Raw genomic sequence first — 27633 nt, 5'->3', positions numbered from 1 at the left:
CCTTGATTACTAGACAAGTTCACTATTAAGCATTTCTAATGCTAATACTTCTTTAATAATCAAATCCTTTTATTTATTTATTTTCCAAACCTCAATGATACACATTTAATATATTCCCTTTTTATAAAAATAAAATAAAACAAAACAAAATTAAGAAAAATATCACCCCTACATAATTCTTTAATATTATAAATTGATCCAACCAATTTGACAAATTTTCTGTCTGATCATCAAACTGACTGAGCTATGGATCTAATGCGAATTCATTTTTGCCTCACCATTGACATTTCCATTGCACCACCCAGCAGATTGTGGTTGCTCATTCGAGGGTGCATTCCCAGTTGATGGATCCAAGTGAAGTGCACTTTTCAGGAAAAAAAAATCGAGTGAAGGGGGTGGGTTGTCCTAGATTTTGATTCTCTTAGAGCAAAATCAAGCTGCACAATATCTGAACAGAGTAGAACCATGTCAATTCTCTATTTATTTGTATGTTTTTTTAACTAAAATAATTCAAAAATAAAATATAAAAATTCAGTGGACACATTATTCATCAGTCATCCCCTACAAACTGTTTTTAGAATCTGTGTCCACCTTGAGATAGAACTAACGAATAAAGCTTTTAATGAAACCTTGACAACCACCACTCATGGAGGCAGCACAACTTCTTGGCACAATATGACATCTGACATGGTCTTCCCATGCCGATCAATCCTCCGAGAACAGTTTACACCTCCATCAAGAATGTTTCGAACCACAACATTCAAAGAATGTATCCCTTTCACCTCGTAAATTTCCACCTTCACATGTTGGTTGACCCAATTGTTTCTCTTCTCGATGGCATCTGTATTGGGGAATGGCGATGCATCTACAAGAGCAGACACCACTTTTTTTACCCAATCGGGTGTGATTATCACCTTCAGCCGCTCAATATCGGGTGGGAAATGGGGGATAATGGAAAAATTCAAGTCGTTTCCTTTATCTCCAGCCCTGCTATGTGCTACATGATATAGAGGAATCTTCTGGTCAGATAGAGCAGGAGCAATGTTGATTTCAGGTGACGTTAACTCCATGTTATCTTGAACACTTTTTTGTGCGATCGGCTTCAAGAGTAATGCACGTGCAGCATGGCTTTTCAATGAATTCTCCTCTTGGCCTTTCAATTCCATGAATTCGGTGTGATTGGCTCCTGTTTTCCAGAAAACACACTCACGTTGAACCTGAATGACCAACCCAGCTCTTCTTAGAATTAAAAAAATTTTAAAATTAAAAAAATTCAGGATGTGTGAGGTAAATCATAGTTTTCTCAATATGAAAAAACTTAATCAACCAAAGGCTTGAGAAAATATGAGATGCTAAATCTTTTATTTATATAATAAAACTGTAGGGCCCACTTTGCTACAAAGTCCCATCCAGTTACAGTTTTGTGGAGTCCACCCTACTCACTTTATTGCCTTTCCTTTTCATCCCCTCAACTTAATTGTCTTTTGTCTCTTCCCCTCCTCCCTTTTTTCAATAACATCCCTCCAATTTTAGTATCTTTCCTCTTCTACCCCCTTTTCAATAATAATACTCTTAACTTTACTATCTTTCCTCTTTTATCCCTTTAACCTGCTTTATTGAATTTCCTCGTCTCCCCTTTTCTTAATAATACCTATCCAACTTTATTAGTTTATCTCATTTACCCCCCTTAATCTAATTCTTTTTTAATAATACCCCTCCAACTTTATTATTTTTCTATTTTTACCTCCCTTAACCTTTAAGAGGATGCCCGTGCCTGTTTATAAATTTGAGCTATTTGTTTTATATAATTCAGGCGAGATTATAGTATAAGATCTAAGTTTCATGTTTAACAAAAGATGGGTCAGTTAGATTAGGTAAGTCTTAAGTTCACTTGGGATTTGGACCAACACATCCTTGAATAAAATAAATTTGGACTATAACAGTAACCCTTACCAGATGTTTTTCAAGAATAATCTCCTTTTTGTAGCCTGTGCTGCATGTCACAAACAAAGAAACAATAATGAACATAGAATATAATAATCCTTAAGGGAGACTTTGACTACAATCATCCCAGAAATATTTCTAGACCAAAAATATCTTCAAAAAACAAAAAACAAAAACATTTTGATAGAAATGCTTGTTGGACAAAACTTGACAGACAAGAAACAAGTCTTTTTTTAAGGCGAAAGGTTCTAAAGGACATTTAGTTGATTCAATCAACTATTTTTAAACTGCAACCATGCATTATTTGGTGTTAACCTCAGAAAATTTCAGTTTGTCTCGGCAATTTTTCCATCATCCCATGAATGATTCTCTTTTCCTTGGGTTTGTACAAGTTTTTCACCTAACAGAAAAGCTTTCGAGACAAGATTTTAAATCTTGGTAAAAGAGAAACGAAGAGAGAATATGATGTTTGTAGAGAAAAAGGAGAGACTATGTGAGAGCAAGGAGAAGATTCAACAGGTTAGAAGTTGTTCATAGTAACGTTAACACCTTCAAGTGTTATATCCAAGGTTTAAAATCTCGTTTCAATGCAATGTTTTGCTCAGGAGAAAACCAAAATGTTCTCAACTGAAACATTCCGAGACAATCCAAAACATTTAATGCTTCGAAGTCATTGTTTCATTCCAGTCTCGACCAAATAGCACCAGCCCTTGGCATTTAACATTATGTAAATAAAAAAATTGACCACTATAAACATAAAAAGCTATTGTAGGCTCTAAAAAACGTTAAATCTTTTGTTCGACACCTTCAGTTTTTAATAGTGACAGTTGCAATTTTACTTAAGATTAGCAAGCCTGACCTGTTATGATTATGCAAACATACATACCAACTACAATGAACAGGGAATTTCTGTACAATCATTTTGTGAGAATTTCTGTACACTTTAAAACAAAGTGAGCATTTCTGTAAAATCTTTTTGAGATTTCTTTTTTTATCACAAACAGGGAATTTCTTGCAAAAGAAGGGAGGGTAATAGCAAGGAAAGATATTCCCACACCAAACTTAAATATAGATCAAAAGAAAATAACAAGGAAAAGCACTAAAAACCAATAAAAGAGCTATCCCAAAAAGTTACTGGAATAAACTTAATACAGGAGCTCGTTCCACTAATGGAAAAGATAATTGAATTTAATATCAATGAACTCCTTCAAGGACATGGACCAGTCCATAATCAAGTGCCCAATATAACGACAAATCTCCTTTTGCTCCGAAGTGCCTAACAATTTGTCTAATCCTCTCCTTCAATAATCCCCAACAAAAAGCAAAGGGAACAACCTCCCAAAGAAGAAATATTTAGAGGCCTGCGTTAAAGGCGCCACAGTTCTTAGTAAGGGCACCCATTCTACCAAAGGCACCCATTGAATTGGTTTGAAGATTAGAGCACCCCAGTTGGATCACAACACCCCACCTTCTTCTTCGTTGAGACTTAGAAGCTCCCTCCCTCCACCACCGTTAAGTCATCACTGCCGGAGCAGCCACAAACACGCCATCTTCTTCCCTACTACTACCTCGTTTTCTTCCCCACTACTACCGGAGCACCCACACAATTAAGTATTATTGTTTTCTTCATTTTCTTTATGTAAATCAAGGTAGAAAGGTTTGGTGTTGTAGTATGTTTTAATAGAGGCTTGGTGTTATGTACACCAAGTATTCGAAGAAATGTGTTAATTATAAACATATGTTGTATGCTTTAATAGAGGCTTGGTGTTACGTACACCAAGTGTTTGATGAAATGCCTCAACTATAAACATATGTTGTAGTACGTTTTAATATAGGCTTGGTGTTACGTACACCAAGTGTTTCATGAAATGCCCCACCTATAAACATATGTTGTGTGATGTTGGAAACAAATATGGACTAACATACACGTTTTTCAGCTGTGTTTAGGCTATAGGTAAAGAAAAAAAAATAAAAATGTCTTCTTCCAGTACACAACCTTGCCGGGTTCCTCTGACGGTTTCTGAAAGGAGGCGTCGTGAACAAGTAGAAGAAAAAGATCACGAAGAACATGAAGGAATAGAAAAGAATGAAGAAAATGAAGATCAAGAAGAGGGAGTAGAAGAACAATCCGGTGGACAAAATGAATCATTCCCCAGAGGTCCAGAAGATTTATCAATACTAATGAGTTTTAGAAATCACATGGCTTTCTCAATTTGGCATAACAAAGTAAGAATATATTTCATTTGCATGTCATTTAAATTATTTTGATTATGTATATTATCTCTAACTTAGAACATTTTCTTATTTGTAGGAATGCCTGATTTTACGATGCTTTAATCATTCTCAAAAGCTCAATGCATGGAAGCTTAAGAATGTGTAGTGCAGTTAGAACTAGGGTGAAAAATTCAGGACTATACAACTAGGTCATGTATGGATATAAATCCATAAATAAGACAATCGTGTCCACTATCGTTGAGAGGTGGCATCTAGAGACGAAAAATTTTCATCTTCCATTTGGTGAGAAGACTATTACTTTTGATGATGTGGACCACAACATAAGATTTCCTGTAGTGGCTAAGACAGTTAATGGGCTGGTGTAGGTATTGGGGAGGCGAGACAATTGGTACTCCAAAAAAAGCCTACGCTTTTTTATCGACTTTAGCCTGTGGTTCTTCCAGTTCAGTACGCCTTTGTAGATTGTCCAATCTTAGTTGCGTTGAGATTGTCCAGTTCCAGACTAACTTCTTCTCCAATCTATGTCTCTGCAAGTGTTTTGTATCTAGATTCTTGGTTTCTGCTCCAGCACCTAAGAAGGGGCAATGTAATTGAGCTTTTTATTCTTATTCCTGCAGCTACTATTAGCCTTTCATTAACTACAAAACAAAAATCACTCTGTTAGGCTGGAGTGGTTGCAAGCATGGTTTAAAATCTCATTTTGATTTATTGTTCTGATTTTTTTTTAAATCGAAACGATACTAAAACTGTTGAATAATTTTGTTTTTATTCGGTTTTTCAGTCTATGTATCCTTTTTAGCCTTTTCCTCTTCTCAGACTATGTAATCCTTTTAAAGCCTAATTAGGGCTAACTAATCTAATCAATTTTTCCTCTCGATTCAACTTGGTATCAAAGCCTCCATTGTTCTCCTCCCTGCGACAACCTCTGTCAATCCTTGTCTCCATTAAAACTCCTTCCACTACATCTCTCGTGCTCGATAACCATCTCACCCCTACGGGGTTTCTTCCTACTCTTTAATCGCACCATGCGATAAGGTTCTCTCTTCAGATCTCTATGAAGTGTTGTAAACAACAACAGAGTTGCTGTATGGTGAGGTTGCAGCAACAATAGGACTGTTGTTTGGTAACCAACAAAGGCATGCACTGTCGCAGCCGACTATTGAAGATCGTAGCAACAACTGTTTTAGGTTAAAATAGGTCAAGCGACACCTATTTGACCTTCACAGTGCCTTGCGACACAGCAGGTTGCTGTTTTTTTAAGTAGGCGATACCCATCTGACCTCCACAATGGATTGCGACACAGCAGGTTGCTGTTTTTTGAGCAGGCGACTTGTGTTTTGACCTCCACAGTGGCTTGCGATCACATCAGGTGGTTGTATTGAAGCCTGCGATCACAGTTTGACCTCCACAATGGCTTGCGATCACAACAGGTTGTTCTGAAGTTTGCAACACAGCAGGTGGTTGTTCTAAAGCCTATGATCATAGCAGGTCGACTATTTGAGGGTTGCGATAGTTTTTGAACATCTACGGGTGCTTGCGATCACAACAAAGTGTTATTTTGGGTTGTTTTCACAACAGTGTTGCCTCTTGGTGCCCTACGATTGCGCTAATGACTACTCAGATCACCCATAGTCGTGTTTGATCACCTTTCACGCCTCTTACGATTGTGCTTTGTCACCTTTAGGGTGTTGCGATCATTTTATCGTTGAGAGAAGTACCCTTGTCTTATTTGAACTCCCTTCAAACCAAAGTACACCGACTTCTTGATGGTCTCCGAGATGTCCTTTTCCTCGATCACCGGTAATAGTAATGGCTTGAGTAGTCTTCCTTCTCATTCAACTGACTTTCCAGGTATTCAAATTACCACTATGAAGTTAGATAGTCCTAATTATCTTCTTTGGGCAAGATCGATTGAAATGTTCATTGGTGGGAAAGGAAATATCAGTTACCACATAGGGGCGAACAAACAACCTGCACAAACCGACACTTTTTATTCCCATTGGTTTGCTAATGATTATATGGTCTGTTCTTGGCTAGTTACATCTATGCAACAACATATTGCGGCTGATTTTATGTTCTCCTCAACAACAAAATAGATATGAGATTCCGCAAAGAGCATTTACTCGCAACATCAAAACAACGTCTGGATCTTTAACTTAAAGCGTGAGATTTTTCGTCTATCGCAAGGTGACTCTTCAGTTACCATCTATATATCACAGCTACGTGCTCGGTGGGAAGTGTTGACCTTCTATTCCTCATCCTACGCTTGGAAGGACCCTCTTGATGAGGCATTATATGCGTCGATTCTAGATAAGAATCGAGTTTTTAAATTTCTAGCTGGTCTCCTGGATGAGTTTGAGCACGCAAAAGTTCATCTATTGGGTATGGATTATATTCCGCCCCTACAGACTACGTATTCTTATGTCTTAGCTGATGAGAGTCGTCGTGCAGCTATCCTACCTCATTCTTCAGAAGACCACTCCGCTATGCTTGTTCGCCTACCTTCTCCACAACCTCCCAATGGGTCTATGCCTACCCGTCAATGGCACAAGTGTGATCATTGTGGAAAGTTGGATTATGTGAAGGCTCATTATACGCTTCATGGTCGTCATAATCAACAATGTCAACAGTCTTAACGATCTTCAACTCATGTAATCTCTCACTCGATTACTGATTCAGCACCTTTTTCAGTTGCTACCTCCTCCTCAGATTTTGTATCTCCATCCCAAACTGAGTTTGACAAGTTCAGAAATTCTTCAATCAGATGGAGACTTCACCTCAGCCGGTCTTTACTTTCGCTCACTCGGGTACCCTTGTATCTGCACACAGTATTTCCACCACTTCTTCACTATAGATCATTGATTCTGGTGCCTCAGATAACATGACCGGTACGTCCTCTCTGTTCAAAACCTATAGTGTTTGTTTTGATCATCGCAAGTTTCGCCTGACTGATGGTTCACCTAACTGATGGTTCTTTATCTCCTATAGCTGGTCAAGGTCATTTTCCTCTTATATCTTTTTTATCCTTAACTAACACATTGTATGTTCCTCAACTTACAACTAACCTTATCTTTGTTAGTAGAATTACAAAAAATTTGAATTGTAGTGTAACAATTTATCCCTTTCATTGTGTCTTTCAAGGTCTAGGGTCGAAGAGGACGATTGGCACAGGACGTGAAGTAAATGACTTGTATCTCTTGAACGTACCCATTCTATTTCTCAGCTTAGTAGTAGTAGTCAGTCTAATAAAGCTCTTGTAATGTGTTGACACTTACGCTTCAGCCATATTTCCTTTGGATATTTGAAACAAATATTCCCTATTTTATTCAATAATAACAATTTGCTTGATTTTTCTTGTGAAACTTACCAATTAGCTAAACATGTGCGTTCTTCTTATCCTATTAGTAAGAATACTATTGCACCTGCTATGTTTGACCTAATTCACTCTGATGTGTGGGGGTCCTTCCCCTGTCACATCCACTCTTGATTTTCGCTATTTTGTCTTGTTCATCGATGACCACAGTCATACCACTTGGGTCTATCTTATGAAAGACAAGAGTGAAGTATATGGGATCTTAAAGCAATTTCTCGTTATAGTTCATACCCAGTTTGGTTGTACCATCAAGACCTTTCATTTTGATAATGGTACTGAGTACATTTATAGTAAGGTCTTGAATATTTGTTTAGAGTCTGGCATTGAGCATCAAATGTCCAATGTTAAGACCCCTTAGCAGAATGGTCGATCCAAACGAAAAAATCACCATATTCTAGAGTTAGCCTATGCCTTCTCTATTGGCATGAACGTGTCACAATCCTATTAGACCGATGCAGTTCTTACTACTATTTACCTTATTAATCGGATCCCCTCCTGGATTCTTCAGTTTGCCACACCCTTCTCTCAGCTCTATCTGAATCGTCCCTTGTTTCCACTTCTTCCCCGTGTATTTGAGTGCATTTGTTTTGTTCACATTTTTGACCAAAATCGTACTAAACTTGACCCTAAGGTCGTAAAATGTATCTTTTTGGATTATTCCTCTACCTAAAAAGGATACCATTATTACCATCTTCCTTCTCGACGACGTTTCATTTCTCACGATATTTATTTTTTTAAGCATATCCCATACTACAATGGGTCCGTTGGCATTTAATCTGAGTGATTTCCCCTAGATTCCCTTGATGATCCCTCACCTTTTTTATTTCCTGTTCCCATGCCTGATCCTCCTTCTCTATCCCTTGTCAGTTAGTCACCTCCTTCACTGCAGGTTTTCTCTCGACGGCCACACAATACTACTATCACTCCTATGCCAAACCAGCTCACCTCCTCGCCTCCAACTCCGCCTCCTTCAATCCCCTGTAATGATCGTCTTATTACCACTCATAAGGCGTACTTGTACTTATCCCATTTCTAACTATATATCTGATTTTACCCTTTCACTCTCCTATCGAAATTTTATTGCTTTTGTTTCCGTTGTTTCTCTTCCTACTACTATTACAGATGCTATTACCCATCCTGAGTGATGAGCAATTATGATTGATGAGTTGAGTGCTCTTGAAAAGACTCAAATTTGAAAACTTGTTCCTCTTCCACCTGGGAGGAAGGCTGTGGGATGTCGCTGGGTTTTCACCCTTAAGTATAATCCTGATGGATCTATTGCTCATTATAAAGCACATCCAGTAGCAAAGGGTTATGCTCAGACTTATGGGATTGATTATCAGGAGACATTTGCTCTAGTTGCCAAGATGACCACCATTCGAGTTCTCTTTTCTGTTGCCATTATCAAAAGATAACCTCTCTCTCAGTTAGATGTCAAGAATGCATTTCTTAATGGTGATCTTTAGGAAGAAGTTTATATGGTCCAACCTCCTGGGTTTCTCACATTGCTTCTCCTGCACATGTCTGTCATCTTCGCCGTTCTCTTTATGAACTGAAGCAGTCTCCTCGCGCATGGTCTGAAAGCTTTACTAAGGCCATGCATCAATTTGGTTTCCATCAGAGTTTTACTGATCACACCCTTTTCTTGTGTCACTCCCAAGATAAAACTGTCGCTCTAATTGTTTATGTGGATGATATTGTTCTTACTGGAGATGATAATGCTGGCATTACCAAGGTAAAAACTAGAGGTGCAACTTGGTTCGGGTTGGTTCGGTTTAGAGCAAAATCAGAACCGAACCGACCTTAATTCGGTTTAGTTTGGTTCGATTCCATGGGTTGCCAAAAAAAAGTTTTTTTTACACAAATTTATCAATAAAATTATGGAAACACAAGAATTATGAAAAATTAAAAATCCAAAAAGAAGATTATGAGATCACATAAAGATTAGATTAATTAAAAAAAAAAAAAAAGATTGGGATTCCAGAAGTCATCCAAAAAAATTAATTTTTCTCCAAAACTATAATATCCATCCCAAAACAATTGGGTTTCCATTAATCTCTTTCACAACCAAATAAGTTTATAAAAATGAATCTAATTTGTGATATTTGAGAGATTGGGTTCACTTCCAAGGGAAATTGGAAACTTGTTTGGATAGATTGGTTTCGTTTTGGTCCTCAACAAAATCGCTAGAGTTGAGAGGCAGCCGCACCTCAACTGCAAGAAAGAGAGAGAGAATGAATAATGAAAACATCTTCGTTACAGAACGCCCCAACCCACCACGCAATTGACGAATCCTAACCGTTGATTTCTTCGAAACTCAAATCATCACCACCGTCACATCCACCCCATCCGTCATCAAAAGATGAATCAACACCACCATGTACATAAACCGCTCCCCCAACCACCACCTCGTCGTCGATCTCGGCATCTAATGGCGTTCAATTGGAACCGACGATCCCACCGCACTCTGCAACTCTACGTTGACCACATGCCTTACAAGTTGCAAAAGAAAGAAAAAGAGAGTGAGTGAGTGAGGATGACCCCAACCGCTGGAGTTGAGAGGCAGCCCGCAGCCCGTAGAGACAACGGAGAGAGAGTAGAGGAGGGAAAGATAAGAAAGAAAAAACAGGTTTAGGGTTTAAAAAAAAGAAAAAATAACTTATATTTTATTTAAAAATATTTGTTGGTTCGGTTTTTGATTTGGTTCAGTTTTTTATCAAGTCTGAACCGAGAACCAAACCGAACCGAACCGAACCCATCGGTTCTTCATTTTTTTAACTTGAAACCGAACCGTATTTAGTCTAAACTGAACCAAATCAATCCAAAATACAAGGTTGGTTCGGTTCTCGATTTGAACCGAATTAACTTGAACCCTAGTAAAAACTTACTTTGGACATCAATTTGCAATTAAGAACCTTGGGCATCTTTGTTATTTTCTGGGTATTGAGGTTGCGTAGTCCCATTTCAGTATATTTATTTCTCAGCGTAAGTGTGTTCTTGATTTTCTCAGTGACTCAAGTCGGCTTGGTTCTCGTCTCGCTAATACTCCTATTGAACAGAATCACAGGTTGGCTGATTCTAAGGGGGAGTGTTTGTCGAATATTGGCCAGTATCAGCGTCTTGTGGAAAAATTGATCTACTTGTCTATGACTCGCCCTGACATTACTTATGCTGTTAGTGTTGTAAGTCAGTTTATGCACTCCCCTTTAGCATCTTATCTTACTGTTATCTATAGTATTCTTAGATATCTTAAGGGATGTCCTAGTCGAGGTATTTTATTCAATAATCATGGTTCATCTTAGTGTTGAGGCATGGACATATACAAATTACACTAGTTCAGTGACTGATAGACGGTCCACTTCTAGGTATGGTACTAAAGTTGGTGGTAACTTGGTAACTTGACGTAGTAAGAAGCAGGATGTGGTTTTTCAATCCAGTACTGAGTCAAAATACAGAGCTATGGTGTGTAAGTTGTTGAGGCTCAAGACCTTGCTAGCTGATTTGTGTCTTCCCGTGATAACCCCCTTCTCACTATATTGTGATAATAAATCAGCTATTAACATAGCAACAAATCCGGTTCGGCATAACAGAACGAAGCATATCGAAGTTGATCGTCATTTCATTAGAGAAAAGATTGTTTCTGGGCAGATTTATACTCCCTTTGTTCTTACATCTCAACAACTCGCTGATATTCTTACTAAAGGTGTTAGTAAGACTGCCTTTAAAGGTGTCTTGTCCAAGTTGGGCGTTGTTGATATCCACGTACCACCTTGAGGGGGAGTGTTGAATAATTTTATTTCTATCAGGTTTTTCAGTCTGTGTATCCTTTTTAGTCTTTTCCTCTTCTCAGACTATGTAATCCTTTTTAAGCCTAATTAGGGCTAATTAATTTAAACGATGGGAATCTCCGACGGTGGTACGCATCTGGCAACGATGTCAACCAGGTTCCTCTCTCTATCTCTCTGTTTTTCTCCCCAGATCTGCCTTGTAGATTGTAGATTAGGAAAAATAAGAAGAAAAAAATTATCGAAACCCTATTGTTTCATGAAGAGCTGAAGGCAGCGATCAATGCTAGTAATGAATCTTACGCAACATCTCAGCCAACCAACAACGGCATGCAAAGGATTTTGAAAAAGGGAACATGGTGTTAATGAATTTGAGGCTAAACAGATTTTCTAAGGGCACCTACCATAAATTGAAGTCAAAAAACTTTGGACCATGAAAAATGTCGCAGAAAATTCGTTCAAATGCCTATATGTTAGAGTTCCCATCAGTTTTGCAAATTAGCCATATCTTCAAATTATCTGACTTGTATTCCTTTGAGGGCTTTGATGGAGAAGCAATTTCAACAAATGTTCAAGTTGAAAAACTTCCAAAGGTGAAACTAGTTGTTGTTGAAGATGTGTTGGACGTCAAAGAGGTGAATTCAAGGCAGGGCAGCAGCCAGTACAGGAGTTTTCCAGTGAAATGGTTGGGCAAACCGGCAAGTGAAAGTACATCGATTCCCGAGGAAGGCTGAGAAAGATTGATCCAGAGATATATGCTGAAGTTGTTAAGACTTTCTCGCCGGAGTCGAGTTTTTCCCTACCCGGAGGGATTGATGCAAGAGCTCCCAAGAAATGTACCAAGGCCAAGCGGGCCTACTAGTGGACTTAGTTTGGGCCCTAGTTTGATTGGATTTTAAGTTTTAATTTACTTTTACTATATTATTATATTTCCAAAGTGTTTTATGTTTTATGTTAGTTTTATAGATAGTAGTTATGCTCAAGTCTTTTTAAACTAGTCATGTGCTTGCCCTGTGAGTCTTTAAGTATTTTGAAGGGTTAGGATTAAAGCTGCTAGGGCTGTTGTAACCCTAGTATAAATACCTTACTATGAGTCTTTGTAAGGAGTTTTTTTCAGTATTTTCAGTAGAAATCAGATTATATGGTCCTTCTTGGCTCTCTTTTGCCCTAAAAACTCAAGGTTTCTTGTTCCAACTTTGATCTTATAGCTTCCTATAACTATTTTTTTGTTGCCTTTGCTGCTGAGAATTCATTAATTGCATTTTTCTAATTTTCTACTGCACCACCTTCAACTAGAAAAATTAGAGGGAAACCAATTAAGAACTAAGTCATACATCTAACAGTCACTGCCTAACAAAGAATCTCATTTGAACATGAGAAGAAAGGGCAACGTAACTTGTGATGGTTATTAGACTAGGTACATATAACCTTGGACTGCTAGGGTACAACATTCAAAATCTCCTCCTTCCCTCAAAGGTTTTATGGAAATCTTTCTAAATACTCCAAGAAACTATGAATGCCAACAAATCTCCAAAGAAATCTGATAAATGCATGATTGAACCAACTACTAAAGATGGTTGAGACTGAAAAAGAAATGTCATTAAATGTGGAAGAGTGAGAAAGTAGGACCATATGCTTTTACCCTATGGCAATGGATGAGGAAATGGCTAACACTCTCACCGCTCTCTTCACACATAATATAGAAATTGATGATGACTCTTCTAAGAGCAATTAGTTGGTTAATAGCTGGTATTTTGTGTACAGTAGCTGACCAAACAAAGATTACTTTGTAATGAATTTTTGACCCCCCAAATATAAAACATTCTGACAAAAATGATCCATCTTGGCTCCTCTTCCACACTCCTTAATCCTCTTCTTTTTGTAATTGCACTTTTATCAGGTCAACTCCTCTTCTTTTATGATATATATTTATATTCTTCCCTATTTGAAACTGTATTTTCCAGTGTGAATAAGGTCAATACATTGCAGTGGAAGTTAAGAATCAAACAGCAGCTGTTATCAGGGCTTTCAATCACAATATCGATATATGTGCATATTTGTAAGTGAATAGCTAAGAAACAAACTCAAGTGCTATCTATAACAGCCTATGGTCATGTAACTTTAACCAAGTTATGAAGCACTATGAAAATCATTATAACGCCAGTACATACAAATGATTTCGAAAGGTAACACATGAGCCGATAATAACACTTACCTAATGCCACCACCACCGGCTGGTCCATTTGTGTAGAGAGCTGTAAACTCTTTAACAAAATGGACTGCATGATCCTTTAGCTCAAACAGTCCATCCATGCGTAGCCTTATGTCTTCAATACCCCTCCCAAATGAAGTCCCTTCATTGTTGGTTGCCTTCAAGCTATCGAAGCCAATAATATAGGAAACAACACAGTTGTTAACACCAGGATATATTTCTTCCATCCATGACCGAACCTAGTGAAAAGTTATAATACATTAGCATAAATTATGGTTAAGAAAAACAAATTTACGAGTGAAAATTTGTTTCAAAAATAACGAAATAATGCTGGAGTCAACATTTGGAACGGTTTATTTCACCGAAGCACACTTAATACTCGCACAAAGCAAAATAATTATATCACTTCACTCACAAGAAATTCAGCTGCTTTTGCACGCTTTACACATTCATGACCTCCATAGGATATCTCTCCCCAGCCTTTCCATCCACAATCCTGAAGGGGTTTGAGTTAAGAATTGAAGTCGGAAAAACAAAACAAACATTAACCATAACTGAAACGAGATGTCATCATCACATATATGCAATTCTGCCAGATTTAAAAGAAAATGACACTTAGGTTTCCAGAGGACTCCAACACTCTTGGGACATAAACAAAATAACCCAAACGAATAAGGAGTTGTAGCATAATATTTTTATCAATCCTCCTATCCCACATTCAATCAACAGTTCTTAATAAAATGATGATATAAATAATATGAGTATCCGAAACTGCCAACTGTGCAGTATAATAGCAGATGAGCAAAGTACAATTTACACTTTTGCTTTCCTAGTCATTTTTTGTGATGAATTAAATTTATTAAGAGTAAACAAAGAAAAGGGACCATAAAGTGGTCCACAAGACCAGCCTAAAGGACCCAACAGAACAGACCGATACAAAAAATCCAACCTAAAGGATCCCAGTACAAAATTAATCTACGCTCCTTTACAACAAACAAGCTCCCCCCAAACAAGAAAATCCTCAAAAAAAGAGGCCCTCCATGAATTTAAAATGATGATGTTATCAGGATGTTACCTTTGGAACCAACTGGAGAAGTTTATCAGGAATGCATCCATCTGATGGTTTAGCTCCACTGCAGAGAACTTCATCACTCGATAAAGAGTTGAAGGAAACATCTCTAAAATCTACAATCTGTTTTTTCAGGAAGAAGGTCAATACTTGTTCATTGTACCACTACTACAAAACATATTAATATGCAGATGTTACATACCACATCAGGAGTAATATAGGCACTTGGATCTCCAACCTCGTATAGAAGTTGTTCAGCACAAGTATTAATATTTATTACCCCTCCACTGCCATCAGCCTTCGCTACACAAACATTCCCATCGAAACCAACTTCAACAAAAGGAAGTGATAAATCTAAAAGATGTTGGAAGGGCATGTCTCGGTACTTATCCCCTGCAATCGGTATATAAAAAGAACATTAGTCATCTACTGATTATGGTGGGATGGTGCTTTTGGAACATAACATCGTATAACTTACTAGAAGGTGGGAGGTGCAAACGCACATAAATCAAAAGGGCTTATTTGTAATTTAAAATATTGATGAAGATTACATAGTAAAAAAAACAAAGGATACTTTTGTAATTTTGAAAACTAAGCAACATGATCATACAGTAGTGGGATGCAATTTTCATGGTTTTTTACCAAAATGACCCTGATTATATTAAATTGAAATATAAAAGTTGAGTATTTATGACCACTCAAATTTTGGTGTCGAACCACTCCTACTCCACCTTCTCTCATTATAATAGTAATGTATTAGAATGAAGTTACACTCGATAGGATTAAAAAAGCACACCTGGATGAAAGAAGTAACCTCCTGTGAGTTGGCAACCACACTCTAGAAGATGGCCAGCAAGAGACCCTTGTGCCAACCGCTGTAAGTCATTCCAGTTCCACCCTAGTTCATAAACCTGATGGTAAATTATTTCTCCAACCCAAGGGGGCAAAAGAAAACTATGCTCTATATAAGCTTATACACTTAATGGTTGATTTTGATAGAGAAATGTATGGTTAAAGAACCTACATGGTTCCTAGAGCAAGTTCGAAGGTTCTTCCTTGTCATCTTTGTCAAATCATTATTGGAATCGAATGTTTCATTTTAGTCGGGACTAGAGTTCATCTGTGCCAATGGCACGAGGGTAAATATAATAAAGTTGTAGGGGTATTATTGGAAAGGGAGAGAAGAGGAAATAGAATAAAGTTGGAGGCCTATTATTGGAAAAGGGGGAAAGAAAATAAAGTTGGAGGAGTGTTATTGGAAAGGGGATAGAAGAGAAAAGGCAATAAAGTTGAAGGGGTATTCTTGGGAAAGGAGGAGAGAAAAGGGAAGAAAGTTGAAATTGTTCCTCAAGATGCACGTGAGGTTGAATCAGAACCGCTCTTTATGGGGGATAAACATTGGAAAAAGACAACCGTTTTGTTCTATTATATAGATAGTAGATTTTCCTATGCATGTTCGCTTCTGTTTATACTTATCCAAGTTTTCTGATAAAGTTATTAACTTCTCCAAAGATGTTCTGTTTAATACGTGTAAGCTAAATACCTTAACCAGACAATCCTTAAACACAAGCTGGGCATGAATCTTCTGGATCATTTTAATAGATGATTTTGCATCTTGAAGAGAAGCCAATGCAATTGTTCAGAATAACCAAAACAATCATAATAACTGCAAAACACAACTACCCTCCAAATGAATTAACACAATTTCCTGCTAAAATTCTTATCAGAACTGGAGATTTCCTCTTTAATCAAGAAGGAAAAAAACAGAATCCGGCTCTATTGCTTCTATACTATGCCTTCTTTCAATGGCATGAATCATTAGCCAAAGATTCAATTCTTCATCAGTTCAATATCTTATGAGAAAAATAGGAAAAAGACCTTTTAAATTGTTAAACACACAAATGACCACTGTATTCAGTCTGTCTCGTAATCAAGCTATAAGGGTCATGTGAAGCTAAATATATTTCAGCTGGGATTGTCTACGATGTGGTTATGGAGATGATCAAATCTTGAAACAGTATAAAAGATAAGCAATACTGCCACAACCAGTGTATTAAAAGTCGTACGCCTCGGGCTTAAGCCTCAGCAGAAATTAAAGAGGCTTACGCCTCAAAAGTGTAAGGCGTATGCCTCATGCCTCACGCCTCAAAAATAACTGAGGCTTAAGCCTCAGTTTGTTCGGCAGACCCCAATGCCGTCAGTCAAAAATTCAATTTTTTTATTTATTTTTCTTGCTTTATTTTACACAAATACCCCACACCCCATGTCTTTTATTTATTAAAGACTACTAAGAAAACATGTTTTTGTCTCCTACACCAAGATTTCTTCCTAAAGGTTCCAATACTCATCCGATTACGAATCTGTCGGTTCCTATAACTTTCTTACGAAGATTTTGTCGAATAGAACCAACAAATCAAGGATTTTCTCAAGTTTTGAGGTATGTGGCTTTTCTACGTACTTTCTTGAACTTTTTACTTTTTACTTCTTTTCTTTTTCTTTTTCTTTTTCTTTTTCTTTTTCTTTTTCTTTTTTTCGAAATCTCATATTTCTCTCACTTTTTTTTTTTTAAGTTCTTCTCTAGTTTATAATAGGGTCTAAAACTTCATACCAAGGCCTAGACTAGTTATTTATTTGATGTTTGATACTCTATGAGTCTATGTGTGATGATACATTGCTACTTCCCTAAATTTTTATTGTTTAATGTTTATTTGATGCTTGAAGGTTGTTTACTTGTTTTTATATATTTTTTAAATGTATTATAATTTTTATATATTTTTTATGATTTTTTTTAAATTAATTGAGGGTTATGACTAGCCTCAAGTGTGCCTTAGGTACTTTAAAACACAGGCCACAACAGATGAAGATATAGTTTTAATAATCTGCATTAGCAAAGGCACAGATCAAATCTCAGTGCCACACAGAAAATAGAAAGGATTTAATAGATCAGACTAATGGATAGAAATTGCCATACCATTGGACCTAAGAATAATGCTGCATCAGCAACCCTTGAAGTAATTACAATGTGTGGGTCGTACTTCTCCAGACATTGAACAATAGGAGCTGCTCCCAAATATGTGCTGACACCCTTCATATATTAAACAAAAAGGTTAGATCCAAATTAATATATATATATATATATATAGAGAGAGAGAGAGAGAGCGAGAGAAAGAGAGAAACTTCAATCGATTCGGTATGGTAAATTAAGACAATCATAAAGATACTTTCTAAAATTAGTGCCAAAAATGTTTCCATTGATTGCTTTCCTCTGATTTCTGATCTCAGTCCTTTCCCTTCAGTTAAGACTTGTTGAGAAGTGATTGGTGAATAGAAAATCCTTGTTTCAAGGATTTAGGGGACAAAGAAGTTTTTGGTGGATTCCCAACTCTTTGAGGTGGAGAGGAAATCGGGTGTGTATGTATTAGCACTACCGAGGAGCATAGTATTAGATTTTGACATAGTTCCACGAAATATACCAAAATATCTCCATTTCCACAAGGTTCGACACAAAATTTAATTCAATATTTCCCTTTGTATATATTTTGGTGGAAATCTATATTTATTTCGCAAATACTTCAATGAATAGTGAACTTAGACCAAATTATAAAAAAAAAAAACAGTAGGTACAAAAATGTCAGCTTCAATGGAAATATTATTCCAATCAACAATAAACTTTGACAGAAATATATTTTATAGAGAAATGATTGCAAAAAATTGATAAATTTAATATTAAAAAGAAAACATAAATTGCTTGTAGAAAGGACTTGTAAATTACAAATAATAATAATTAATAAAATTATGCATTAGAATGAGTTATGGTTTATTTTGATGTATTCTAAACATAAGAATACTTTCATAGAAGCATGCACACACAATAGTCCACATTCTACTTAATTGGATATATCAGTAATCTATGTATACATATTTTAAAAGAAAGTTATACATACACATGGGGAACAGTTAATGGGACAATAATTGTGACAAAATTTATGATGATGGTTTTTGTCTTATATGGGTTAGAAGTTTCGGAATGGGCTGGTTTTTGGTGAGGATGATCTCCTCACCATAGAGTTCGTCCTCACTAAAAATCAGCTCTTTCCGAAACTTCTAACCCCATCAAAAGTCGTTTACAAAAAAAATTGATGGTCCATGATTCTTAAACTTGTAATTTTGATTGATAAGATTAAAAAAAGGGAACAAAGAAACATGGGGAATGTTGAGAAGACCCTCCCAAAAGAAAAGAAAAACAAAAAGAGAACGAGAAGAACAACAAGCCACTAAGGCATTTCAATGTTACAAACGAAATCCCATCGAGACAAAAAGTCCTTGAAAAAAATCCCTCTAAACTCCTTAAAGATTATGTACCAAAGGAATAAAAACCCGAGAATTGATCTAGTCATCTCTTGTGTCAACTTCGTCTTTCCTTGAAAAGTTCTAGCATTTCTTTCTAGCCAAATACACCAAAGGATCACAAACAGCGTTAAGCTCCAAATTAACTTCTTGGCATGATGAAAACTCAATTCCATCTGAAGCCATTCCTCAAAGGTACCTCTAATGGTGCCCGGAACACAACATTCCACCCCAAACAAGGAGAAGACATGATCTCATAAAACTTTTACTACCTCACAATGAACTATTAAATGATTAGCGGATTCCACGTTAGATAAACACATGCAACACCCGTTTGGACCGCAAAAACCTCATCTTCTAAGAAAATCATGTGTTTGAATTCTATCCCAAACCACCATCCAAAAAAAAAAAGCAATTTTTGATGGCACACTTGGACCCCAAACCGCAACATGAGGGAAAGTCAACTGTCCTCTCCTAGTAAGGTCTTTGTAGAAGTTTTGGAAATTGGGGTTAGAAGTTTTGGAATAGGCTGATTTTTGGGGAGGATGATCTCCTTACCATAGAGATCATCCTCACCAAAAATCAGCCCATTCCGAAACTTCTAACCCCATCAAAAGTGGTTTACAAAAAATCATTGTCATAGATTTTGTTACAATTATTGTCCCATGAACCGCCCCCACAAATTTATATATATATATATGAGTCAGTCTATAGCTACTCCTCATTTTTACTCCCTGATTTTACACCCTAATCATACCCTTCAATGCATAAAATTCATGGTCTAAAATAATGATGACGTGGCAGCTGTATATTTTGCTCTTTACACAGCTTGGATGGAACCTAGCCGTTTTATATATAGATCTAATAAATCAGTTACCTAATAAGAAGGAAAGAGATGTTGTCCTTCCTTTTAAATCTCTATCTCCATTTTTCCAGAACAGGAAAATGTCGACTACTTTGATATATTGCTGAAAGACCTTGTGTCATGTTTCAATGTAAAATCTGATCCATGAAATTATATAATGGTGATTGCCTAAATTAATTTGCTGATATTTTAACAGTTTTGGGTTTTGATGCACATTTTTAAATCTTGAAACCTTTTAATGAAACAAATATGCATCATGTCATGCTTTCCCCCAACTTGTAACAAACTGGTACAATGAGTTTTACATTTTTTAGATCTGAACAAACTTGGGGGCCTAAATGTGGTGATCATTAAGAGTTGGATTTAGTTTTAGCCAAAAAATAAAATAAAAAAATAATATATATTAATTCGTCATCAAAATAATGGATATTGTTTGTTTTATTTAAAAATAATAATAATCATTCAAAATGCAATTACCTCTGCAACAAGGTCCTTAAGTTCTTGTGCTAAAAGCTCCCCCCTCAAACAAAACAAAAAAAATCATCTATAGATAGTTCTAGTTCTCCTACCTCAAAAGATCAAACATCAACAACATCCATCTTCTAGGAACTATTTTTTCTGATTATGATATACAAATCATTCTTAAGAAGCTTGTTTTGTTGTATGACCTAAACATAACAGGCTTATGGGTGGCTTCATGTTATTGGACTAGATAATTTTTCCGATAAATTGAAACTTTTCTTATTGTGATCATTGATGTAAGAAATTTTTCTTTTTTTTTTAATTTTACATTTAAAGGTTTATGGGCATTTGAAAGTTCAGAACATTAATTTTTTTAAAGAGCATCAATTGTTTGATGTATAAGACTACAACGAATTTTTGCAAATTTGATGATGCGTCAAATATGAGCATCTGAGCCGTTCATTTGGGAAAGGTGGGGAAAGGAATCATGCTTCCACGTAAAGTCCTTTTTAGTAGGTGCTACATTTATTAGATGTAAACAGCTCAATAACATTCCAGCCAAGCCGAGCCGTGTAAAAAGCAAGCTATATAACTGCCACATCATCATTATTTTAGACCATGGATTTTACACATTGAAGAGTAGGATAAGGGTGTAAAATTAGGGAGTAAAAATGGGGAGTAGCTATATATATAGATATATACATGCATACATATAGGGTAGTGTTCTTTTGCCAAATTCCTAGCCAAAGTGTTTTGTCCTGTATGGGCTAAAAGTTTTGGAATGGGCTAATTATTTGTGAGGATGATCTCTATGGTAAGGAGACTATCCTCACAAAAAATCAGCCCATTCTGAAATTTCCAGCTAGTTTATAAGTTGAAGAATTGTGGACTGTCAATTTTTAACCGTTGGCTCATAACCATTTTTCCAAGGGTTAGAAGTTTCAAAATGAGCTGATTTTTTGTGAGCATGATCTCCCAGAATAGAGATCATCCTCAAAAACAATCAGCCCATTCCAAAACTTTTAGCCCATATAGGACAAAACAGTTTGGCTAGGAATTTGGCAAAAGAACACTCTATATATATATATATAGATATGCGGTTCATGGGACAATAATTGTGACAAAATCTATGACAATGATTTTTTGTAAACCACTTTTGATGGGGTTAGAAGTTTTGGAATGGGCTGATTTTTGGTGAGGATGATCTCTATGGTAAGAAGATCATCCTCACCAAAAATCAGCCTATTCCAAAAAATTTAACCATTAGTTCATAGCCATTTTCATGGGGTTAGAAGTTTCAGAATGAGCTGATTTTTTGTGAGGATGATCTCCTCACCATAGAGATCATCCTCACCAAAAATCTGCCCATTCCGAAACTTTTAACCCATATAAGACAAAAGTTTGGCTAGGAGTTTGGTTGTTGAACCCGACCCATTTATATTTATATATATATAAATGCATGAATATGGTACTTAAGAGATTGTTCGTTAAGCAAGTGTTTTACATATTGAGCACTAGTTAATGTGACATTATAATTCACATTTCCATGTAAAATATTGTTAGTTTCCACTCTCAAACTCTCAAATACTTGCACATACACAGAGAAAAAATTGTTGATCTTCATTTTCATAGTTTATATGCTTGTTTTTTATTTATTTATTTTTTATTTTTGATAGGTTAAGGGAAAAAACAATAGGAAGAGAAGGTCAAGCTGACCAACCCAAAAAAATGAAAAAAAGAAAATGGAAACGATGAGCTAAGAGTCGTGAATGTTACCAACAATGTCCCAATGAACTAAAAGTCCAACACCTCTTTGAACTCTTTAAAGATCTTACACCAAAAAAACGAGAGCCCAAGAACTGATAATATGATGTCTTGGCATGAATGAACCTTCCCTTAAAAAATTATAGCATTTTTTTTTCCTTTCCAAATGCCCCAAGTTATCACAAACAGAGTTAAACTCCAAATTAACCTTTTGAAATGACGAAAACTTGTCCCCAGTTGAAGCCATTCCCCAAAGACATCCCTAACCGTACTAGGAATGCAGCAATCCACTCCAAACAATGACAAAAAGTGAGCTCAAACCACCTTAGCCACAGCACAATGCACTTGCAAATGCTTCACCGATTCCTCTTCAAACATGCACATGCAGCAACTGTTCGAGCCACAAAAGTCCATTTTCCTCAGCTGATCAAGGGTTAGGATCATTTCCCAGACTATTGTCCAAACAAAGAAAGCCATCTTAGATGGAACCCTTGGTCCCCACACGGCAACATGGGGAAAGGTAGGATCCCCGCTCCTATTAAGATCATTGTAAAACTCTCGAACCGACAACAAGCCTTTTCTATTGTTTATTATATTTTTATGACTCACAAATCACAAGTGCATTTTAATTTGTTTGATCTTTCTATAGTCTTAATAACAAAATCCTTGCTATTTCCATCTTGTCCATAAAGATGTCTCTCGCAAGATTGTATTCCATGTTCTTTTCCCTTTTCCAACAGAAAACAAGTAGTTGGTGCACGAACCTATGGTCTGGATGGGGAAGACGTCTCTTGAATTCTAGCTTTAGAAACAATACTAATGATTGGGAGATTGATTTCATAGCAAGCTTATTATCTCGCAGTGGCAGTTTTACCATCTTTCCCCTGAATGAGGATAAGCAGTTGTGGGCTTGGAACCAAGATGCTTTATTTTATTTATGCTTCTTTCACTCAATCTTGGATACATCTACTAGATCTGATTTATCAGATTCCTAAGTTTGCGATTCTAAAAGTCCATCCAAATTGGTTTTCTTTATGTGGACCACAGTTTAATATTTTGGGTTGCTTCAGAATATTTTGGTGACACATTCCGACTTCAGCCAAAACCAAATTGAAATATTGATTCCAAAACATTCAATGTTTCGATTGAGTCTGTTTAATTTTTCTCCTAACTGAAATATTGTATCAAAATGAGCTTTTAAACCTTGGCTTGAACCACCTCTGTAGATAAGATTTTAACAGTAGATCATTTTTTTTAGTCTTGTAAGAATCACTATTGATCATTTTTGTGTGTAAGGCCAGCGAGGAAACTGTGAATCACCTTCCGTTGAAGTTTGATCTGCCGAGAGAAGTTAGGGGATCTTTCAATAATTAGTTCAGGATTTGTTGGATCGGAGCTGATATAACATGTCTTTCACAGCCAGAGACAGATTATAAAGGAGATTCTTACCATTTGCAGTTGGTTGGGGTTGTCAAATAGGAGAAATAGGAGGTATTTGAAGGCATAGAGGAAGAAACTCAAGCATTATTATAATATTAAAGTTATTATTTAGTTATTTACATCAGCGTAAGATAAGTTATGGATGTAGAGAGCCATTTTTAGAAGAGTTTGAGTTCATATCAGACCTTATTGTATGTGGAGATTTCTAGTGTTTTATTCATAATCCTTTGGTTGTTCTCCTTGACCTCTGAGAATTATTTGAATTTCCTCCATTTTTATAAGATTTATAATTTCCATAAAGAAAAAATATATATTATACATATTCTTTAATCTTCTATAAGTAAATTGATCATTTAATAAAATATTAAAAAAAAATACATATAGAGAGATAAGGGGAAAACCCCTACTAAGGACTAAAAAATAGAGGAAAAGAAAAGAAAGTTCTCGAATTGAGAGTCATCCCCAAATTAATGTAAACTCAACCAACTTGAATGTCTCTAGAACTAGGAGCCCCAATTAAAAGAGAAAGAATAAGAAGACACTAGAAGATCCAACTCCAAAATACAATTTCAAATTCAAATGTCTTAATGAAATGTTCTCCAATTGGATATTTGACTCAAAGATCTTAGTATTTCTTTCTTTAATAAAAGTCCAATATATGACAAAAGGAAGGATTCTCCACAAAAAATATGAATCCTATCCCAAAACCAAAAAACTATATTAACAAGCTTCACATACTATTCCATCATAAACTTATAAAGCAAGGGGTCATGTTTAATTTGGTTTGTTCATGCAGTGGTGCTTGTGGATATTCGTAACTTGCATATGTTTGTGTAAACAAGGGCATATACATCTTGACAATATAAACTACTACAGAATAGCAGACTTTAAGGAAAAGTACAAAATGTTATAAAATAGTCCATGCAAGAGGGCCAGTTACTTACGCCTTCCATGGTATAAGATTTCTCGAGTGTGGACCTTGATCCTAACATACATAAGCAAGATGACAATAATTATTCTCTAGGCTATAAGGGCTTTGATCATATAAGGGAAAGAAATTGTACTTGGCATTCAAGTTAAATATTAAAAATCTCAACCGAGCTACGAATAATGAATATGATTTCTTTACTTAGCTCCCTTGTGAATCGGGCAAACTGGACATGTATCCCCTTATTTTTTATTAAAAAATACAACCCTTGACCATTGAATTTGAAAATGTCTAACTTGAACTCACAAAACTACCCACTGTTTCTAAAATTCTACTTTTCATCCCAACTGCTTTTTATCTCACAATGATAGGTAATTTTGTTAAAGACAATAGTCAAGGAAGGCAAACCTAAATCTTCCGAATTTAGGGAGGCATGTAAAAATATGGCCAATAAATGGAGGAGCTAATGTAAAAAATGACAAAACATGAATGTATCAATTAAGACAATATTGTCATGTCCAAAGGGTCATTGACCTTGCAAAAGGACCATGTGGAACTCTTTCAGTCCTGATACATAAAATTTTGGGACAACCATTGGTCTTTTGATGAGAAAAAATTCACTTGATTGGTAATTTGGGGCCGTTGGGATTAAGGATCTTTTACCATGAGCTTAATGGACAAACACATGGATGGGTACCAAGCCCATGCTGAAACAACGCTCAAATCTAAAAGATAATAATCATCGGTTGGTTGATACCGGTGTGTAGGTCCTCCAAGGAATGGGCGGGGAATTCGTGGGGTTAGTGCCCTAAAAGGGTGTGACATGAAAATTTCCAGGATGTTGGGTCATCAAATAATCAAGGGCAATGGTTTCAAGTCTCAGTAGTGGTCTCAAGACCATTTGGCTATGAGAGAGAGATGTCTCAAAGATTCGGAAAAGATAAGCCCAAGTCAATGTGAGATGCTGCAAGACGCACTAAACACGGGTGTCGTCAAGAAAAAGTAAGATACACGAATGTAGAAGGACAAGGGACAAAAGGAAAGCGTATGCATGTAATTTAACTAGTAACGATTCACTTGAGAGCTATATGTATTTTTTGTTAGAGGCTCATTAATGTATGTATTTTAGATATAATCAAACGATTACGGATTCTAGTCAAACATGAATGAGACATAACCCATATAGCAATATGATACAAATGAGACGAGGGAGATAGGAGCGATTTAGCTGATACAAATAATCATCTGGTGTAAATCATGAAACAAAGGTGTCTCAATCAATCCCTACTCAAAACCAAGAAATCAGATAATATGGTCACGGTGTTGGCCAAGAATTGAAGCTGTGGTCCAATTAATTAAGTTGGTGCTTAGTTACAAACCACTAATTTAAGGGTACTAAGTAACTGTCTTTTGTGTATCCTCCTAGTGTAAAGCATACCTGATTTTGTTTGAGCAACCTCATAAGCCATGGCTACAGTAACACTAAGCCCCAAACTGCTAGCAATATCTAGAACTTTTTTCTGTGCACCAAGCGGATCGACTTGCATGCATAAAACATGCAAAGAAGTTAGCTGAGATTCAAAATAAAAAATAATGGTATTAAGAAATCAAGATTAATTTCACAATGTATACCCAAGTGAGAGGTAGAAAATTCAATCCCATAATGAGCCAGTTTCCTAAATGGAGTTGAAATCACCTAATTCACTAGTTGTTAGCAAGGTCAAACGTTGTGGCTACAACCTTAGACAAATCATCTCACCTACTGGGGGTAAATTTTTTGGTTTGTCTTCACCTCATCGAGATTCACTGCCATAATCATATTTCCTCCCCCCACCACCTACATAGTAGAGGATGTCTTTTTATACTCCCTTTATTAGTAATCACTCCCTTGAATTGAAGGGATTTGTAACCCCTACTAGATTAAGGGGATTTATAACTCCCATTTGACTTCAAGATACATGATGCATTTCCTCAAGATCATGGTTTAAAACACAGTGTCTATTCACCCAGGTCTTGAGTTTATTCACCCAGGTCATCTTTTAATTGGTAGACTCATGAAAGTGAATTCATATGCTCACCAACAATCCCTACCGTGTATTTGTGAGATTCAACGGTTGATAGTTATCTTAGAGATCCCAAATATATTCTCAGGATACATCGATTATCCAAACCATTGGATCTCACATATACAAGATTGAGATTGTGCGTGAATATATGAGTTCACTTTTCATAAGTCTACGGATCCTAACCCATTATTTATTAATATACAGTTATATTCAAATAATTAAAAACCAAACTACAAAATAAGGTGGATAGAAGAAGCTCAATCACAAAATCATATTAATATCTATACAATAAATATTTAAATCATTAAAAAAATTATTTCTTTATCAAAATAATACGCATCTTAAAATACCATGTGTGGATTAAATACCAAAATTTTAACCCCAGCACCAATAATTAAAAATTAAATAAATAATAAATTCATGAATTGGTTGGTTAACGATTCTATTTTCTTACTTGCACCCATGTTAGTAATTATACATGTTCCTCTCTCCACAGCCAATGGTAGTAGCAAATACATCCAATCAGAAACTGTATAAAAATAGAATTTGTCAGTGTTAAGTGAGTGAAAATCATAAAATAAAAAAAATAAAAAGAAACAACAAATTTTAAGACAATCGAAGGAAAACATACTTCGTGGATCATAGCCTTCACCACCTGAAACCATCATAAGCTGGTAACGATCAGCCAAAGTTCGCTCTGCAAGACATTCGAGTACTAAATAGTCTAATTTTTCGACTCTTTGAAGTAATTTGAGAGCTGCAATTGGTCTGTCTCCTCCGAATCCAGCTCCGCAACCAATGTAAACTTTCTCCTTTCGCCTCAGAGGATTCTCTCTCTTCAAATTTCAAAATAAATTAATAATAATAAAATGATTGTTAGGGTTCATCAAATTTCCGATTTGAATTTGATTGAGGAGGAATTAAATATAAGATTGATTCGCTTACCAGCTTCATCTCACAATTGTAGATTTCTTCTGTTTCTTTGATTTCCATTGCCCCCAAGCAAATGAAGAAGATTAGGAAATAGCACAGATCGATCAACAAAGAGATAAACGATTCCGATCAGTTGTAGTTCAATTGGATAATTTAGGGCTTCATTCTAATTTCTCGAGTCTTTTCCATAAGTAAAACCAGAAATTTGGA

The 27633-nt window shown here is 36.1% G+C and overlaps 1 protein-coding gene across 5 annotated transcripts; it reads right to left on the bottom strand.

The window, feature by feature from the left end:
* Positions 1–449: 449 nt before the first annotated feature.
* Positions 450–27633, bottom strand: LOC147391335 (propionyl-CoA carboxylase). Of its 5 annotated transcripts, none has more exons than XM_086460291.1 (13): positions 27436–27632; positions 27122–27326; positions 26945–27019; positions 25863–25964; positions 24441–24481; positions 17590–17703; positions 15415–15529; positions 14821–15011; positions 14625–14741; positions 13965–14045; positions 13553–13788; positions 1954–1993; positions 450–1217 (listed from the first exon to the last, which is right to left on the bottom strand). In XM_086460291.1, exons 1-13 carry the CDS (start codon positions 27481–27483, stop codon positions 645–647), a joined length of 1938 nt encoding a protein of 645 aa, XP_086316417.1. In that variant the 5' UTR covers positions 27484–27632; the 3' UTR covers positions 450–644. The 5 variants fall into 5 exon arrangements, with proteins under 5 accessions (XP_086316417.1, XP_086316418.1, XP_086316419.1 ...); XM_086460293.1 differs by having other exon boundaries at positions 1009–1186; positions 27436–27633; XM_086460295.1 differs by having other exon boundaries at positions 1048–1186; positions 1954–1988; positions 27436–27633.

The sequence above is a fragment of the Akebia trifoliata genome, chromosome 11 (genome assembly GCF_017979445.1).
Source record: "Akebia trifoliata isolate Shusen 1 chromosome 11, ASM1797944v1, whole genome shotgun sequence".
Classification (NCBI taxonomy): Eukaryota; Viridiplantae; Streptophyta; class Magnoliopsida; order Ranunculales; family Lardizabalaceae; genus Akebia; species Akebia trifoliata.
The sequence above is the reverse complement of the archived record's forward strand: the minus strand, read 5'-3'. Positions and strand labels throughout refer to the sequence as shown.